This window comes from Diabrotica virgifera, chromosome 7, assembly GCF_917563875.1.
Source record: "Diabrotica virgifera virgifera chromosome 7, PGI_DIABVI_V3a".
NCBI lineage: Eukaryota > Metazoa > Arthropoda > Insecta > Coleoptera > Chrysomelidae > Diabrotica > Diabrotica virgifera.
The window spans coordinates 148,717,934-148,736,396 of record NC_065449.1 but is presented as its reverse complement, the minus strand read 5'-3'; the positions used below and the strand labels follow the sequence as shown (position 1 = coordinate 148,736,396).

Below are 18,463 nucleotides of genomic sequence, written 5' to 3'. Positions count from 1 at the left end.
ATCACCTTCATTCACTAGGAAACCCTTAGTGACATAGAAAATGTGACATATCCCTTTCTTCCATTTAGGTGTTCAATTGATTTTGGATTTTTCTAAATGTACTAGTACATACTACTTCTTCTTTAAGTGCCATCTCTGCGACGAAAGTTGGCACACATTATGGCTATTCTTACCTTCGAGGCAGCTGCTCTGAACAGTTGCCTTGAGCTGCAACCAAACCATTCTCTCAGGTTCTTCAACCAGGAAACGTGTCTCCTTCCTTCGCTTCTCCTACCCTCTATTTTTCCTTGAATTATGAGTTTCAAGATGTATATTAAATTATTAATTCAATTAATTAATATGATTATTTTGTACTAACTATGTATTCAGTGATTACAATAATTTATATACTATATAATAAAAAGAGAAAAAGTGCTTGTTATTTTAATAATATATTGTTACTGTGGAACACTTAGATAAATTAACATCTTTAACATGAAAATACTTGGATCATCCTTCTTCTAAAGGTGCCTATCTTCTAGAGATGTTGGCAACCACATTGACCCATCTTATTATAATCACATCAGTTCGAAATAGATCAGTTGACGTTAGACCAGCCCACATCCTAAGATTGGCCAGCTAGGATATACATCTACATCCAGGGCCTCTTTTTCCCTCAATTTTCCCGTATAGAATCAACTGTAGAAGTCGGTATTTATTATTACGCATAATGTGGCCGAAGTAAGCCAATTTTTGAAGATATTCTTCTTTAGCGGCGAATTGATTGAGGGTAAAATTTGATTGATCCGCACGCATGCGCACACCGACAGTATGGTATTAGTTGTTATACGGGCTCTGATTGGGTGTTGAAATTTTGAAATGATCTGTCAATAATTGTTCAATATGGAGGTTATCGGTAAACAAAATTTATAATTATAGTGACTTTTTAAATAGTTTTGAAAAGCCGCAGGTACGTAATTCTAAATGTTTCAGTTGGAAATACCTAATAGTTTCAATACCTATCTATTTGGAAAATGTAAACAAAATAATGTAGTTACCTATTAGTAGGCAATGCTTTAATTTACATAATCTGATTACGAACAAATTTTTTACAAATCTTCATCTCATATATCGTTTTCTTACTCTATATTTTGTTGTATTTTATTTCGACAAAAATCAAACTAACAATTTTATTAAATTCATATAAATTTATGGTGTAAACGTTTAGTTTGTGTATATTCCCACATGACGTATACGAGAGTTTGGTGCAGTTTGAAATGGCGTCAACTTTCGTACGGCGCGGTAGACGTGAAGTGGGTTCAAGCCCCAAGCAAGTTATTATTTTTTTATTTTTTTTTATAGATTTTATGATTGTAAGTATATTATTATATAATTTTTGAAGATATTCTTCTTTTTTGAAAGTGGTAGATAAGAAAGTTAGTTTGATTTTTAAATAAAATAAGTACAAATAATCTTTTAAGTATATTTACTTCGTTTAAATTAACTATTATATAATAGAAGAATATCTTCTTACGTGCGTACAAAGTACACACACATTCTTTTTTCTATTTATTTATTTATTTATTAACGGGATACCACCCAATTTAATATGTACACAAAATATTATAATTATCTAGTGATACAATAAATATAAAGATATAGTAAATATGTATGACAAAAATTGGCGATGCAGCTACAGTGGAACCCTGATAAGTTAGCTCCCGATAACCCAGAAGTCTGGCTAACCCAGACCGATTTTCATCAGGCAAGACAAACATTTTTTCAATTTGACTGAGCTTTTTAGCAAGAATTGAACAATAGTGTATGCAACTATACGTAATTTAGATAAATTGTGCATATGTATTTCATGATTTTGCAATTATAATGGAGTTTATCCGTAAGTATCCTGTATTTTATTAAGTTTTACCATATTCGGCTAACCCGGATTTTCGATAACCCGGATAGGCCTCGGTCCCGATTTGTGTCCCACAGTGTCAAATGCTTTGGAGAAATCTGCATAAATAGCATCCACCTGTAGTCTCCTTTCCAAAGCATCAGATATGTATTGCGTGAAAAGTAAAAGATTTGTAGAAGTTGATCTACCTGAAAGAAAACCATGTTGCTCTTCAATTAGTACATTGCATAAAGGTGTTTTAATAGAGTTGCATACTATACTCTCTAGAATTTTAGGAATAGAAGAAAGAATGCTTATTGGTCTGTAGTTAGCTATATTACTCCTGTCACCTGATTTATGAATAGGAACAATAAAACTAGATTTCCACAAACTTGGACAAATACCCGAATCAAGTGAATGAGAAAACAGAAAATATAAGGGACGGGTTAAAGTACATCTATATTTTTTTAATAGGATGGGTGGAATTCCATTTGGTCCAGAGCCTTTAAAAATGTCTAAATTGGCTAATTTTTCAAATATGATTTCAGTAGATACATTACAAGAATTTAGACTCACTTTTTTTTTCATATTCCAAGGTGGACTGTATTAAATCATCATCATTTGCTCTGTAAATATTTTGAAAGCATTGCGCAAAATTATTAACGATATCCTCACCATTATTAAGCACTGTGTTTCCAAGAAACAGAGTGTTTGGTAGACTATTATTTTTGCGTCTGCTGTTAACAAAACTCCAAAAGTGCTTTACGTTTGAACTAATTCTAATTTTTTGTTCTTTATAGTGTTAATAATTTCTTTGTCATTTCTTAGCCTCTGGACAATAGTTGTGTGGAGTACATATGAGACCCTCAACATACTTTGGTAGCATCACATTTCAAATGCCTCTAATCGTTTTATGGCATCTTCTGTAAGACTCCAGCTTTCTACTCAGTAGAGGAGGACACTACAGACGTAACATCTAAGAATTGTTCTGAAGTTATTTCTTTGTGGCATTTATGTTATTGACTATTCTAATTGGGAAATAAGCCACAATTTAACTTAAAAAATGATTTTATTGTCGTTTTGACTTCCACCTCAGATATCGTTATCAAAATACAAATATAACTATATAAATAACAATATTTTGATAACTACCTCCGAGGTTGGAAGTCAAAACGTTAATAAAATAATTTTTAAGTTAAATTGAGGCTTATTACTCAGTTAGAAGAGTAAATTATCTAAGAATACTTATGCATATATTGTTATTTAAAGATAAGTTTCAGAGAATCTTCATAAGACTGTTAAAAGAGCTACTGGCTTTTTCAATACAATTTTTTATTTAGTAGCTATTATCCTTATCTAGGAAGTATCGTAGCAAGTATCCTTAATATTGCAGCCCAAATAGCATATTTTCTCCACTCTTTCTAATAGTGTATTGCTTATTGTAATTTGTTCGTTTATGTTGGTGTTCTTACTACAGTTTATTCCCATTCCATATGCACTGGATGTAAAGATTAGTTGACAGTGATGTCATAGTAACATAGTAGGGGGCTATTCGGTTCAGGTTTTGAATATTTTTGGATAACAGTTACTTATATAATGGCGTTAATTATTCATTAATTTAAATAATAAGATTATTTTTCCCCTATCTATGTATTCAGTGATTACAATAATTTGTGTACTATACAATAAAATCTAATAATCGAGAAAAGAGAAAAAGTGGTGAAGTGATATTAATAATATACTGTTACTATGGAATGAGTAGATACGTTTTGAGCACCTTTACCAAGTAAAATTTTTGTTTACATGCAGTGCATGTCTTATTTAAATGTAATATAATGATTATTATTTTTGTCTTCTTACAATTTAGTTTTAGGCTGTTCTGTTACATGTTTCTACAACATTATCCATAATCCTTTCACCAACACCACATTTTGATGGACTGATTGCGTTGTATGACAAAGATAGCGAATGTTCGATTTGGAAAATATCACCACGGATATAGTGGTTTTTTTTCAAATCCTGTAAAAACTAATAAATATTTTTGAAAAATTTAAACTTGGAACGAAAGATTACATTATTACCGAGGGCCAAAAGTCCCTTAGAATAAACAAAAAGTTTCTTTTGAATGAGATATAATCATACTAAATTTTCTCTTATTTTCACCCCTATAACCTATTAAAATAAACATTATAGAAGTTTTCAGGGACTTTCGGCCCTCAGTAATAAATAATCTTTCATTTTGTGCCTACCCCCTTAACACTTTTATATTAGTGACTCTCTCTACCTACCCATGAAATCCTTAACACTCTTCTAAATGTCCATATATCAAATGTGTTATGTGTTGTACTTTGTACTAATACTACTAAGGAACCATATTGTTGTTGAATCATATAGGTACCTATTATTTAAGAATTATATCAGATAAAGTTTTACAACATACTTAAATGGAAATTCATTCAGTATAGTAAGTATTAAGAGAACATTGACATAAAATATAATACAGCTAAATTAATATCATTCTGGTGCATCTAGCAATTGTAAAGGCCCAAAAAATAGAATAATTCCTCCATTCGAAATTTCATTGAGGGATTTTCCTCACGGCAGGAGGAATTATTTTAGCTATTGGATACTACTTTTGCCCATGCAGTATAGGCCCATCAAAAGTGAAATTTTTTTTCCTCAGAAAATTAATAATTTTTATTATTTTTATTTAAAATCCGTGTATTCGTAATCCGCAAACAAGGAGGAATTAAATGATATGGTTTTTGTTATTTTTACATCTTTTAATATCCCAAAAATGGAAATACATATAATACTTTGGCGCTGCCCCAAGAATTTTCATTGTCTTATAACTTGAAAACGGAATATCCGCAAATGAAATTTCGAATGGAGGGATTATCCTTAGGCCAGGAGGAGTTATTTTGACTATGGTGCATAGTACTTTTACCCCTACAGTTTAGGTTCACCAAAAGTGAAAATTATTCTGGCTGTGGTGGACAGTACTTTTGCAGTGTAGGCAACCAACATGAATATTTTTTTATCTTTGTTAAATTTTTAATTTTCATTATTTTCAATTAAAACTAGTTTTTTCATAATCCCCAAAGAGGAGGAATTAGTTGATAAGGTTATTTAGTGAGTTTACAGCTTTCTATACCCAGAAAACGGAAATTTATTTTTAGCGCTGCGCCAAAATCTCAACTTTTTATTTCCTTATATTATCTGGAAAACGGAAAATCCACAAATGAAATTTCGAATGGAGGGATTATCCTCAAATAAGGAGGAATTATATTTTAGCTATATTAGGCTATTGATAATGTATTTTAGAAACGAACTAAAACGTTAACAGGGTTTTATTGTTTCATATAGTCAATGGATATCTATATTTGAAAAAATCGCGGAGTGCTACCATTTAAATGGGTGCGTTTTTGAGAAAGGGGTGAATTAATCCCTAGGCACAGGGCGAATTAGAGTGAGTTCTATGCACATTTAGTGCAAACACGTCTATAGGAAAATTGTTCCAGGTTAAATTTACTATCGAAATATCACATTTTAAAGTTAAAAACATGTTTTTTACAAAAATATATCCAAAAGAAAAGCAAGAAAAAAACATGAAAGATAGCAATTTTGTTTTTTGCCCCATAACTTTTTTCCACGGGGATATAGGTATACGCATTGCTTCACAGAAAGAAAACTTTCATCCTTCCTCTTTAAACTGGCGTTCGGTAGAAGTCCCTGTGATTTATAATTTCCAAAATATGATTTCAAATTTCACCACTCAGCGATTTTGGAATATTTTCCTTGTTACTTCGCAAACATTGTTCTGTAACTTTTTTCTACGCATCTCTAGGTATATGCAATGGCATTTAGTAGAAAGAGAAGTCAATTACCTTTAAAATGTTCTATCGTAGAAGGCCATATGACTATATTTAAGCAAGATATGGTTTTTCAAAATTTTATACTTTTAATGATTTTTGATATATTTTACGATTATTTTTAAATTTCTCATTATAACTTTTTTTATTGTATATTTGGGTATAGACATTGTGTAATAAAAAGGAAAGCTCATTTTCTTTACTTTAAAATGGTGTACTGTAAAAAACTATAGGACTATTTTTAAACAAGATATGCTTTTTCAAAGTGTGACATAATATCCACATGCAATAGTTGGAACCATATGGAAAACTTTTTTAGTATTAATTTTATGAAAAAAAGTTATTCTTTATAAAATGCTCTGTCTAGTCTGAAACCTAAAATGCAATCATCAGATATAAAATTTTATTAATAGTGTACGAGGTATGTTAAAAAATATGAATTTGCTCAGTAGTAAAGTACCTTTATATTTCACAATATCGAAAAGTGTTATTAAGAAAAATTATTTGGAATTAAAAATTATATTATACTATGCAATTATATTCTTCTAATTGAAAAAAAAATAAAAAATTTAAAAAAGGTTTCAAATTACGGATACTAGGATATCCTACGGATATCTTGTTTAAAAATAGTCCTAGATTTTTTTGGAATACACCATTTTAATGCAAAGAAAATATGTTGTTTTCTATTATACAATGTATATCCCTAAATGTACAAGAAAAAAAGTCAATAAGAAATTTAAAAAATAATCATAAAAAATATCAAAAATCATTAAAAGTATAAAAGCTTGAAACAGCAGAACTTGCTTCAGAATAGTCAAGCAACCTTATACGATAGACCATTTTAAAGGTAATTGACTCCTCTTTCTAATAAATGTACATTGCATATACCTAGAAATGCCTAAAAAAAAGTTATAGAACAATGTTTGCGAAATAATGGGGAAAATGGCTCAAAAATGCTGTAAGCGGAGAATTTTGAAAAATCCTATTTCGAAAAATATAAATCCTAGAGACTTCCATTAAACGTCATTTTAAAGAGAAAGAATGTAAGTTATTTTTTTCTACAGCAATGTCTATACCTATATCCCCGTGGAAAAAAGTTATGGGGCAAAAAACAAAATTGCTTTCTTTCGTGTTGTTTTTTGCTTTTCTTTTGAATATATTTTTGTAAATAAAAATATTTTTGACATTAAAATATAATATTTCGATAGTAAATTTAATCTTAAGCAATTTTCCTTAGACGTCTTTCTACCAAAAGTGCATAGCACTCACCCTAATTCACCCTGTGCCTAGGGACTAATTCACCCATTTCTCAAAAACGCACCCATTTACATGGTAGCACTCCGCGGTTTTTTCAAATTTAGAGGTCCGTTGACTATATGAGATAATAAAATCCCGTTAACGTTGTAGTTCCTTTTAGCTCTCTTATTTTGAACATAATCAATAGCCTATATCTAGTAGAAGTAAAAATAATGACTGAAAAAATCATGTCGCTAACTTTATTACGCTCATTATTTTACTTTTACACCAATAAATGTTTTCTTCTTCTGTTTCTTCCTCTTACGGTGCCAACATCCGTTCCGGATGTTGCCATCAGCATGGCTATCCTAATTTTACTTGTTGCTATTCTGAATAGTCCAGTTGTCAATGTATTAAACCATTTTCTCAGGTTTTGAAGCCAAGATATTCTTCTTCTCCCTAGTCCCCTCTTTCCAATTACCTTGCCCTGAAAAATGAGCTGCAACAAGCCATATCTCTGTTCATTCCTCATAACATGGCCAAGATATTCTAGTTTGCGCTTATTGATGGTGTTTATAATCTTGCATTCCTTGCCTATTCTACTTAGGACCCCAACATTAGTCACACGATCCACCCACGAAATTCTTAAAATGCGTCTGTAGCACCACATCTCGAATGCCTCGAGTTTTCTTAAAGAAGCTTCGGAAAATACATAGCATCTGATGGTAGAGATTTTGGTAGCAACTGGCTGTGACTTCTGAAAAGAGAGTTCATCATTATGAACGCTGATCTCGCTTTTCCTATTTGTTTTATGTCACTTGACTGGTCCCATTGACTTTTTATGTTGGTACCAAGGTATGTGTAGGTGTCCACCCTGTCAATTGGTTGTTGGTTAACCAAAAGCTGTGTATTTAATGTTTCACGCTTACTGACTACCATGTACTTTGTTTTTTTCGTATTGATATCAAGTCCGTGTTCTCTACTTAGATATGATATGCGCTACATTATTCTTTGCAAACCATCTACAGCGTATTTCAGACATGAGATTCAGTGTACGAAGGATATCCCCAATACAAACTAAATGAGAATCTTCGTGACAACGTTGCTATTATTCACGGCATCGGCCGTGAAAGGTAGTATTAGGTAGGTACTTGTAGAGGTACTTGTATCGTTGTTAATTGCTGTGGAATACTGAAGGAGGATTTATTTATGATAATTCACAGAATGGCAAACCCGCTTGCAATATACAACCACGTACTGATTCTAACGGTTGAAATAGCGGTTAGACTATCTGCGAAAACTACTGCGTCGTCAGCATATCTAACATTGTTTAGACGCACTCCGTTGACTAATACACCTTCCTGTAGTTCTTGCAGCGCTTGCTCGAAGATACATTAAGATGTTATACTTATTTATACCTATAAGATGTTTTCTAATTGGCTTATTTCTATTTTTAGATTACTTACTTTACTGTTTACGATAAGAATGGCCATTTATGTTATTTTGATTCTGGGTTGGTTGAAAAAAATGTTCCACTGTATTTTTCTGGGTACATTAAACCTGTTTATGATGAAAACCCTAACACGGATAATGCAATTCCTGCACATGATCTTGGACCAATTGATGAATGGTGGATGGCTGGTTTGGATGGAGGTAACTGTATTTAATATTATTGTGTTATTTTTTATTTCATATTCCAGTTAGCCAGTTAGCCAGTCACTGGGAGTAAGAATAGGATATTACCTCCGAATTCTATCCTACTGCATGGATTTTAATGAAATTATGGGAATAGCCTCTACTTATCTCCTAATTCAAAGTCTACCGATGCCGATGTGCGCTTTTATCTTGGGGGTGGTTCCCACAAAGTGGAAAATGGGGGTGGAAAATTTTTTGGTTAAAATAACCACGGAATTGGCTAGAGAACCTAATTCTTAGCAATAACTGTTGTATAATTTTTTTTGAAAATTCAATACTTTTTGAGTTATTCGTGGTTGAAAATTTGCCATTTTTATTGAAAAATGTCACTTTTTCAGACGGTCTTTTGCGAATCCCTTAAAAATTATGCATCTAACGAAAAAAACTATATAAAACATTTTTGTAGCTTATGAAAAATCAAAGAGATTCGTTTCTTCATAAATCTTCTAGTTATAATACAAAAAGAGATATGGTAGGTGAAAAGAGTTTGTTTTTTTGGTGCATGCTCAAATTGGTGTATTCAACTTGAAATAACAGAAACGGTCGATTCTAGGTGTATAATGTTACCAATACCTTTTGTAGTGCTTGAAAGAACCTTTAAAACGAGCAATATTAAAGTTCGATTACATTCAAACTAAGCGAGATATGCAAAAAAAATTGTTGACTAATTTATTTTAAGAAAAAATGAGAAGTTATTTAACCGCTAACAATACTTTTTATTATAGTGTTATTTATATGTTCAAAAAGTTGGACGGGTTTAAAATGAATGGTTTTTGAAAAAAAATAAGATCAAATTATAGAGCGCATTTTTAAATATTCTTAAAAATCTTCCTTTTTCTCCATGCAACTTGAAAATGATAACATATCCAGCAATGAAAAATAAAAACAAAATTTTTATCTAAAAGAACCCTACATTTTTGTGTAATATTTTTCATTGCTGTATCTCTTATCATTTTCAAGTTGCATGGAGAAAAAGGATGATTTTTAAGAACATTTAAAAATGCGCTCTATAATTTGATCTTATTTTTTTCAAAAACCATTCATTTTAAACCCGTCCAACTTTTTGAACATAGAAATAACACTATAATGAAAAGTTTTGTAGAAGGATAACCTTGCATTTAAATTCTGATGGATGAGGGGTTAAAAAATATACTTTTCATTTTTTCTTAAAATAAATTAGTCAACAATTTTTTTGCACATCTCGCTTAGTTTGAATGTAATCGACCTTTAATATTGCTCGTTTTAAAGGTCTTTTCAAGCACTACAAAAGGTATTGGTAACATTATACACCTAAAATCGACTGTTTCTCTGTTATTTCAAGTTGAATACACCAATTTGAGCATGCACCAAAAACTCTTTTCACCTACCATATCTCTTTTTGATATTATATGGTTGAATATTATAACTAGAAGATTTATGAAGAAACGAATCTCTTTGAGTTTTCATAAACTACAAAAATGTTTTATATAGTTTTTTTCGTTGGACGCATAATTTTTAAGGTATTCGCAAAAGACCGTCCGAATAAAGGTGCTATTTTCCAATGAAAATTCAATGTCAAAAAATTTTCAACCACGCATAGCTCAAAAAGTATTGAGTTTTCAAAAAACAATTATAGAGCAGTTTTTGCTTAGAATTAGGTTCTCTAGCAACTTCCGTAGTTAATTAAGCAAAAAAATTTCATCCCCGAGATAAAAGCACACATCGGCATAGGGTAGACTTTGTTGAGATATTCCCTACTTACTGTGGAAATATCAAGTAAATCGATGTAGTAGGATGAAATTCGGAGCCAAATACCCTCATTGACTGCCCTATTACATTATATTTTGATAATTACTTTAGGTGAAAATATTAGGGTTGGATTCACCACCCAGTATGCTCAGTATTACTTAATGGAACCATCTGCACAATACCAACCAATATTCAATAAAATCAAAGAGAAAGTTAAGCTATCCAAATATGTAATCGAATTTATTAGTGATCATCATTGGGAGAACCCTAAATATGAAGATTTAGTGGAAAATATTGAAGGAAGTGGAGAATATATCAACATAGAGGATACCTTAATGCAACATGCACAGTTTATTTGTGATCAGGTAATAACCTTTCTTTTATATTTAAATTTAGAGGTAACTTAAAAAATATATATACAGTGATGAGCGCGCTAATAACCGGCAAAATAGCGCAAAAGATAGAAAACAATACATTGCGAAACAAAAAGAGATGAAACTAGTGGAGGTGGAAATGATCGTTATAAACGTATAAATTAACATTACATTACATAGTTTCCCACCATTAGACGTATCAGAGGAGTATGACAACTGTCACTGTGACAGTAGAATTTTATAAAATACTCCTGTCACAGACGTCAAGGTGGGAATTTATGTAATGTAATGTTAATTTATACGTTTATAACGATCATTTCCACCTCCACTAGTTTCATCTCTTTTTGTTTCGCAATGTATTGTTTTCCTTCTTTTGCGCTATTTTGCCGGTTATTAGCGCGTTCATCACTATATAATTAAAGTGATTCAGAAGCTATTTTCTCGTAACATCTTTAATTTTAATGCGTTAATTGTTATATTATTTTTACTCTTTTTGAACAAATATCTGTCTCTCCGTCAGTGTATCTGTTCGTGAATATAAATCCTATCTTATTAGAACTGATGAGAATGTCAACGGATAGCACATACGGAAGCATAGGGATTACGAGTACTCGATACGAATCGTAGCCGCCATGTTTTACCGTAGCGCCGTAGAGTGTTCTTAATCCCTATGCAGATAACAACAGAAATCTCACGCAGGTTTGTCAAAATGACAGTGACACTTTCTCTATGTTGACTAATCAGTTATTTAGTTATAATATGTTCGATTTCTTGTTAGAGATAAAAAATTTACTAGGTCCAATATGACACAAAATCTAGGCATGGAATAAAAAAGTTTATTTGAAGAAAGTTTATTTGTTTGTTCTTCTTAATGGCGGTACAGGCTCCTTTTTGCAATATTTTATTTAGTTATAGAGTAATTTCCACATACTAACATATTTCTCAAATTGGGCTCTGTACCGCCATTCTTTATTATATTACGAATATGTGTGCCAAATATCTCGACAAAATATTCAAAATTACAGCTGCAATCTTGGACCGCGTTTGTTGCTACCTGTTGATCGCTACTGTTGCCTCTTAAGACAGCAGTATTTAAATGTGAATTGTTACATCAATAAAAAACTGATAGTTTGTGTTTTTAGGTAGTGAGCTATGATCAAAATGCGGAAGATGATGAGCAACCACTAATTACATTACCATGCATGAGAACTTTAGTAGCAATGGCAGGTGTAGCCTTTAAACATGTAAAAAAACTTAAATCTGTCAACAAGGTAAGACACTTTAATTATCTCTTATTTTAACGTACAGTATATTCAGGAATTTGATACAAAAGAAATATTAGATAGTTAAATATCATAAACATAAATTAATTTTGAGTTACTCTATGGAGTGCACAGAAAATTTGTAACGGGTAGTTCTTTTTGGACAACAGACTCAGTAAAACACAGGTTCAAAATAAATATATTCTTGTTCTTTCGATTCAAAGTAAAATCGAAATAGTAAAATAAAACAGTATCCTGTTCTTCGTTCCGCCTCCGATGAAAGCCCCATTGGCGGACGTCTGTAAAAGAAAAACAAAATGTAAGTATTTACTACTATCAAAAAATGAAATAACAATGTTACTATAATACAAGAAACAATCACGCTATCCCTCAGTACGGAATCAACTTATTAATATAATTATTACGCACAGACTCACAGTCACGTAATACCTCAATACGGTATAACCACACACAGTCTCGCAATCACGGCACCAAAATATCAACAACCACACACAGATACATGCAACGATTCGACCCCCGACTGGCGGTCGCTCGTCGCTCAGTGCGCGATCACCAATGAAGCAATCCTTCAATACAGGACCGCTCCGTCCAACAGTCGTAACGTTGCGGTTGTTTCCAACTCGGTACATTTGGAACATGGTGGTCTATGGAGCGGCCCGGTTGAGTTCCTTTCAGCTCATTACGCTGTGTGGAGCTGATTTTCTCTTGTTCCGCTCTCTATTAAATACCATTTTCGGCGGTCCATCTTCGTCGGTAGTGGAGGGAGCCTAGTGGGACTGCGTGGATTTCGATGCCCGCTCGGTATCTTGCCGGTGAGCTTCTGAATGCCGGGCGAAGGGCACATCGTTAAAGTTAATTTTTCACTTGCGTGAATCCACATGGCAATAATTGCTTTCTACCTCTGGATATTCTGATTACTTTAATTACTCTGAACAACAGACCACACTTTCCTGAAGAAACTTCACATTGTTGTAGCAAAACGTCGATATGAGTCCACACAAAAATTGTTAAAATAATATTTCGTTCAAACCAAAAAGATGAATCATTGATAATTCAAACTCTGACTATAGGCTCCAATTTCATTTAAATATAAAAATTATTTAAGACTTAGAGTTAGAATGTATATGTTATAGTCAAAGCCCGAATTTCAGGCACTCCTAGGTTTGACTAGCCAATCCTCAGATCTGACTGACAGTCTTAGTCAAAGCCCGAAATAAATTACAATTTCGGCCTTTGACTAGTCAAACCTAGGAGAGACTAAGTTGGTCAGGCAAAGGTCGAAATTTAATTTTATAAAATCGGGGATTGACTAGTCAAACCCCGATCAGCTATTAAAATGTCGTAATTTGTTAGATTAGGTTTAATAAAACGTCATTTTTTAATTTTAATATTTACTATTTTTATATCTATTGTCGTAATTAAAATTAAAAAATTAGTTTTTATAATTGACGGTTTATATAGAGTTGGTACGAAAAACGGAACAATAAACACACTTTTTTCAAGAAATCAAATAAGAGAATTTTCTTAAGTTCGAAGATGTTCCAGACGTTAAGCTGTCTCTAAGAAAAATTAGTAGAAAAGATTCTAAATTTGGGGGACAAGGCTTTATAAAATGCTACTGCAATAAGAAATGCTCTTTAAATGTAATGTAAGTGTAAAAGGCCTAACGTATTGTGCAACTCTAAATGCTATAATGCCTTAACATGTGAGAATAAACACTAATTTTTTAATTTTAATTACGACAATATAAAAGTAATTGACACTAAAATTAAAAAATGATATTATATTAAACCTAATCTAACAAATTATGACATTTTAATAGCTGATCGGGGTTTGACTAGTCAAACCCCGATTTCATAAATTTCGACCTTTGCCTGACCAACTTAGTCTCTCCTAGGTTTGACTAGTCAAATTAAACCTAATCTAACAAATTACGACATTTTAATAGCTGATCGGGGTTTGACTAGTCAAACCCCGATTTCATAAATTTCGACCTTTGCCTGACCAACTTAGTCTCTCCTAGGTTTGACTAGTCAAAGGTCGAAATTTATGAAATCGGGGTTTGACTAGTCAAACCCCGATCAGCTATTAAAATGTCGTAATTTGTTAGATTAGGTTTAATTTGACTAGTCAAACCTAGGAGAGACTAAGGTGGTCAGGCAAAGGTCGAAATTTATGAAATCGGGGTTTGACTAGTCAAACCCAATCAGCTATTAAAATGTCATAATTTGTTAGATTAGGTTTAATATAATATCATTTTTTAATTTTAGTGTCAATTACTTTTATATTGTCGTAATTAAAATTAAAAAATTAGTGTTTATTCTCACATGTTAAGGCATTATAGCATTTAGAGTTGCACAATACGTTAGGCCTTTTACACTTACATTACATTTAAAGAGCATTTCTTATTGCAGTAGCATTTTATAAAGCCTTGTCCCCCAAATTTAGAATCTTTTCTACTAATTTTTCTTAGAGACAGCTTAACGTCTGGAACATCTTCGAACTTAAGAAAATTCTCTTATTTGATTTCTTGAAAAAAGTGTGTTTATTGTTCCGTTTTTCGTACCAACTCTATATAAACCGTCAATTATAAAAACTAATTTTTTAATTTTAATTACGACAATAGATATAAAAATAGTAAATATTAAAATTAAAAAATGACGTTTTATTAAACCTAATCTAACAAATTACGACATTTTAATAGCTGATCGGGGTTTGACTAGTCAATCCCCGATTTTATAAAATTAAATTTCGACCTTTGCCTGACCAACTTAGTCTCTCCTAGGTTTGACTAGTCAAAGGCCGAAATTGTAATTTATTTCGGGCTTTGACTAAGACTGTCAGTCAGATCTGAGGATTGGCTAGTCAAACCTAGGAGTGCCTGAAATTCGGGCTTTGACTATAACATATACATTCTAACTCTAAGTCTTAAATAATTTTTATATTTAAATGAAATTGGAGCCTATAGTCAGAGTTTGAATTATCAATGATTCATCTTTTTGGTTTGAACGAAATATTATTTTAACAATTTTTGTGTGGACTCATATCGACGTTTTGCTACAACAATGTGAAGTTTCTTCAGGAAAGTGTGGTCTGTTGTTCAGAGTAATTAAAGTAATCAGAATATCCAGAGGTAGAAAGCAATTATTGCCATGTGGATTCACGCAAGTGAAAAATTAACTTTAACGATGTGCCCTTCGCCCGGCATTCAGAAGCTCACCGGCAAGATACCGAGCGGGCATCGAAATCCACGCAGTCCCACTAGGCTCCCTCCACTACCGACGAAGATGGACCGCCGAAAATGGTATTTAATAGAGAGCGGAACAAGAGAAAATCAGCTCCACACAGCGTAATGAGCTGAAAGGAACTCAACCGGGCCGCTCCATAGACCACCATGTTCCAAATGTACCGAGTTGGAAACAACCGCAACGTTACGACTGTTGGACGGAGCGGTCCTGTATTGAAGGATTGCTTCATTGGTGATCGCGCACTGAGCGACGAGCGACCGCCAGTCGGGGGTCGAATCGTTGCATGTATCTGTGTGTGGTTGTTGATATTTTGGTGCCGTGATTGCGAGACTGTGTGTGGTTATACCGTATTGAGGTATTACGTGACTGTGAGTCTGTGCGTAATAATTATATTAATAAGTTGATTCCGTACTGAGGGATAGCGTGATTGTTTCTTGTATTATAGTAACATTGTTATTTCATTTTTTCATTTTCATTTAATCTAACAAATTATGACATTTTAATAGCTGATCGGGGTTTGACTAGTCAAACCCCGATTTCATAAATTTCGACCTTTGCCTGACCAACTTAGTCTCTCCTAGGTTTGACTAGTCAAATTAAACCTAATCTAACAAATTACGACATTTTAATAGCTGATCGGGGTTTGACTAGTCAAACCCCGATTTCATAAATTTCGACCTTTGCCTGACCAACTTAGTCTCTCCTAGGTTTGACTGAGACCGTCAGTCAGACCTGAGGATTGCCTAGTCAAATCTAGGAGTGCCTGAAATTCGGGCTTTGACTATAACATATAAATTATATTAATATTTTTATTTGTTTTTAAAAATGTAGATCGTTAGAGAAAAAAAGAACAATATGACCAAAGCTGTCACAACCAAACTGGTCCATGATGTCTTTGAGTATTTCTTTCCCGAGCAAATTGACGCCAAAGGTTTAGAAAAAGGACCTAAAAAGAAGCGATGTGGTATTTGCGAGTCATGTCAGTCGCCTGATTGTGGAGAATGTAACCATTGCAGAGATATGGTCAAGTTCGGAGGTTCAGGAAAGTCAAAGCAAGCATGTAAACGGAGAAGGTAAGGTGATATACTAAACCCACTAATAGTCCAGGTTGTGAGGCCGCTTCCGTAGGAAAAATGTTTCTGATTCAGTTCCTTTGCGGATTCTTGTTCAAAATTGTCCACTTTGAACAAATCTGACGGGTACTGGGCCAATTTTTTGGACAGAAATTATTTCAATCAACTTTTTTAAACGAAATTCCAAAATCACCTTTTTCTGTCCCGGAAAACATGTTAGGCATTTTGGGTCATTTTAAACAAAAAAGGTATATTGTCGTTTTTCGCAAAAGTTAATAGTTTTCGAGTATAAGCGATTTAAAATCTTATCAGGCAATTGGACTTTTTGAGTCCTAGGTTTTCACCCAACGTGACCAGAAGTAGAATTCTTAGTCGATATTTGAACTCTTCGTTTAACTTTGCGTCAATTGATATTCGATTTCACTAATTTTGAATCATTTTTGAAAAACTTCCCGTCATAACTTTTTAACCGGAAATGACATCAAAACCGGAAATAAATATTCGAGCTCGACTATTCAATACGTGATGATTGATATACCACATCTAGGTACTATTTCTGCGACTTTACTTTTGACATTTCCGATTACACCTTTTTAACCGAAAGTGATATAAAAACCGGAAGTATATATTTATTCTCCTCTTGATACGGCGCGCCGAGTAATATATCGCTTGTACTATCTCGGCGACTTTAAAACAGTACTTCCAATTGCAACTCTGCAACCTGAAGTCCGAGGTTAAATTTCTAACCTTTAATTCCATCCTTGAGTTATAAGCTCTCACTCGACGTCTCATTTGTCGTTTTATCAGTTCTAATAACGTAGAAGATATATATTCGCGGGTATACAAACATGAAACCGGAAGCATATATGTACTTGTTTTTATCTTCCTAAGCCGCGTAGGTTAATATATTGCTTGTACTATTTCGGCGACTTTAAAAGTTTCGGTTGCAACTCTAAAATCGGAAGTCCAAGTTATAAGCTAAGCTAAGTTATAAGTGTGGGTTATAAGCTCTCATTTGACACCTCATTTGTCATTCTATGTGTTTTAATAACGGATGAGTTATATTCGTGGACACACAGGCTTAAAACCAGAAGTATATATTTGTTCTTATCTCGCTAAGGCGCGTCGAATAATATATCGTTTGTACTATTTCGGCGACTTTAAAACAGGACTTCCGGTTGCAACTTATAAGCCATAGGCCTATTTCATACTTTACGACTTTGGTCGTCACGACAAACGGTCGTACGACCGTTTGTCGTGCTCATCGGACTTTCACACTTTACGACAGTATTCATCTTATTGTCGTAGAAAGCACAGGCGTAGAATGAATCGGGCAAAAATTTTGGCTTTATGGTTAATTTATCGCCGTAACAAAAAAAAAAAAAACAGAGACATAATCGCCTATGTTGGGTGCATCCAATCAATGGAAGAAGAGAAGTAGGTTTATGTCATACACTTTTTGGAGATTTAAGAAATGACCAAAATAATTTTTTTAATTATTTCCGCATGTCAGTGACATAGAGTTTCCTCGCCCTTTTCGGGCTTTTCGGAACTTTTGGAATCATTTCTCCTTCCATGCATCTTTGCATATTGTCCACAGCCAGTCTTTCCCTTTCTCTCCTAAAGATTTGATCATTTCTGGTGGAATTTCATCCTCCCATGGAGCCTGGAGCTTTACCTATCTTTAATTTTCGTATCGCTTCTAGCAGTTCTTCTCTTGAAATCTCTCTTAATTGTTCCCCCATGTGATTTGTTTCTCTCAGCCTTTATTGCGGCCTACTTCCAAATTTTTCTTCATACAAGTTATCAAAATACAAAACATTAAATTACATAAATGTTGTTTTTCTTCGCCCGGATCATTTTTGGTAATCCCAGCTTATTAAATTAAATGCTTGCTTTAAGGATTCCAGTCCAGTAGCAATATATGTTGTATAAAAACATATAGAGTCTTTTTCATAGGCATTTTTCAGTGCGTCACAAATGATAGAAAAAAAGGTAAGTCCGTGATAATACACATTTATAACATTTATTCTAACATGAAATTTTAGTTAAAATCTGACAGTTGTCACATTTTATTTGCA

The 18,463-nt window shown here is 33.0% G+C and overlaps 1 protein-coding gene across 1 annotated transcript in view; it reads left to right on the top strand.

The window, feature by feature from the left end:
• The window catches only part of LOC114334004 (DNA (cytosine-5)-methyltransferase PliMCI), a 114,022-nt gene that overhangs the window by 561 nt on the left and 94,998 nt on the right, over positions 1-18,463 (top strand). The window contains exons 2-5 of the mRNA XM_050656416.1: positions 8,439-8,634; positions 10,516-10,769; positions 11,921-12,049; positions 16,141-16,382. Of these exons, the coding sequence (XP_050512373.1) occupies positions 8,439-8,634; positions 10,516-10,769; positions 11,921-12,049; positions 16,141-16,382 (821 nt within the window). The remainder of the gene's footprint in view (positions 1-8,438; positions 8,635-10,515; positions 10,770-11,920; positions 12,050-16,140; positions 16,383-18,463) is intronic.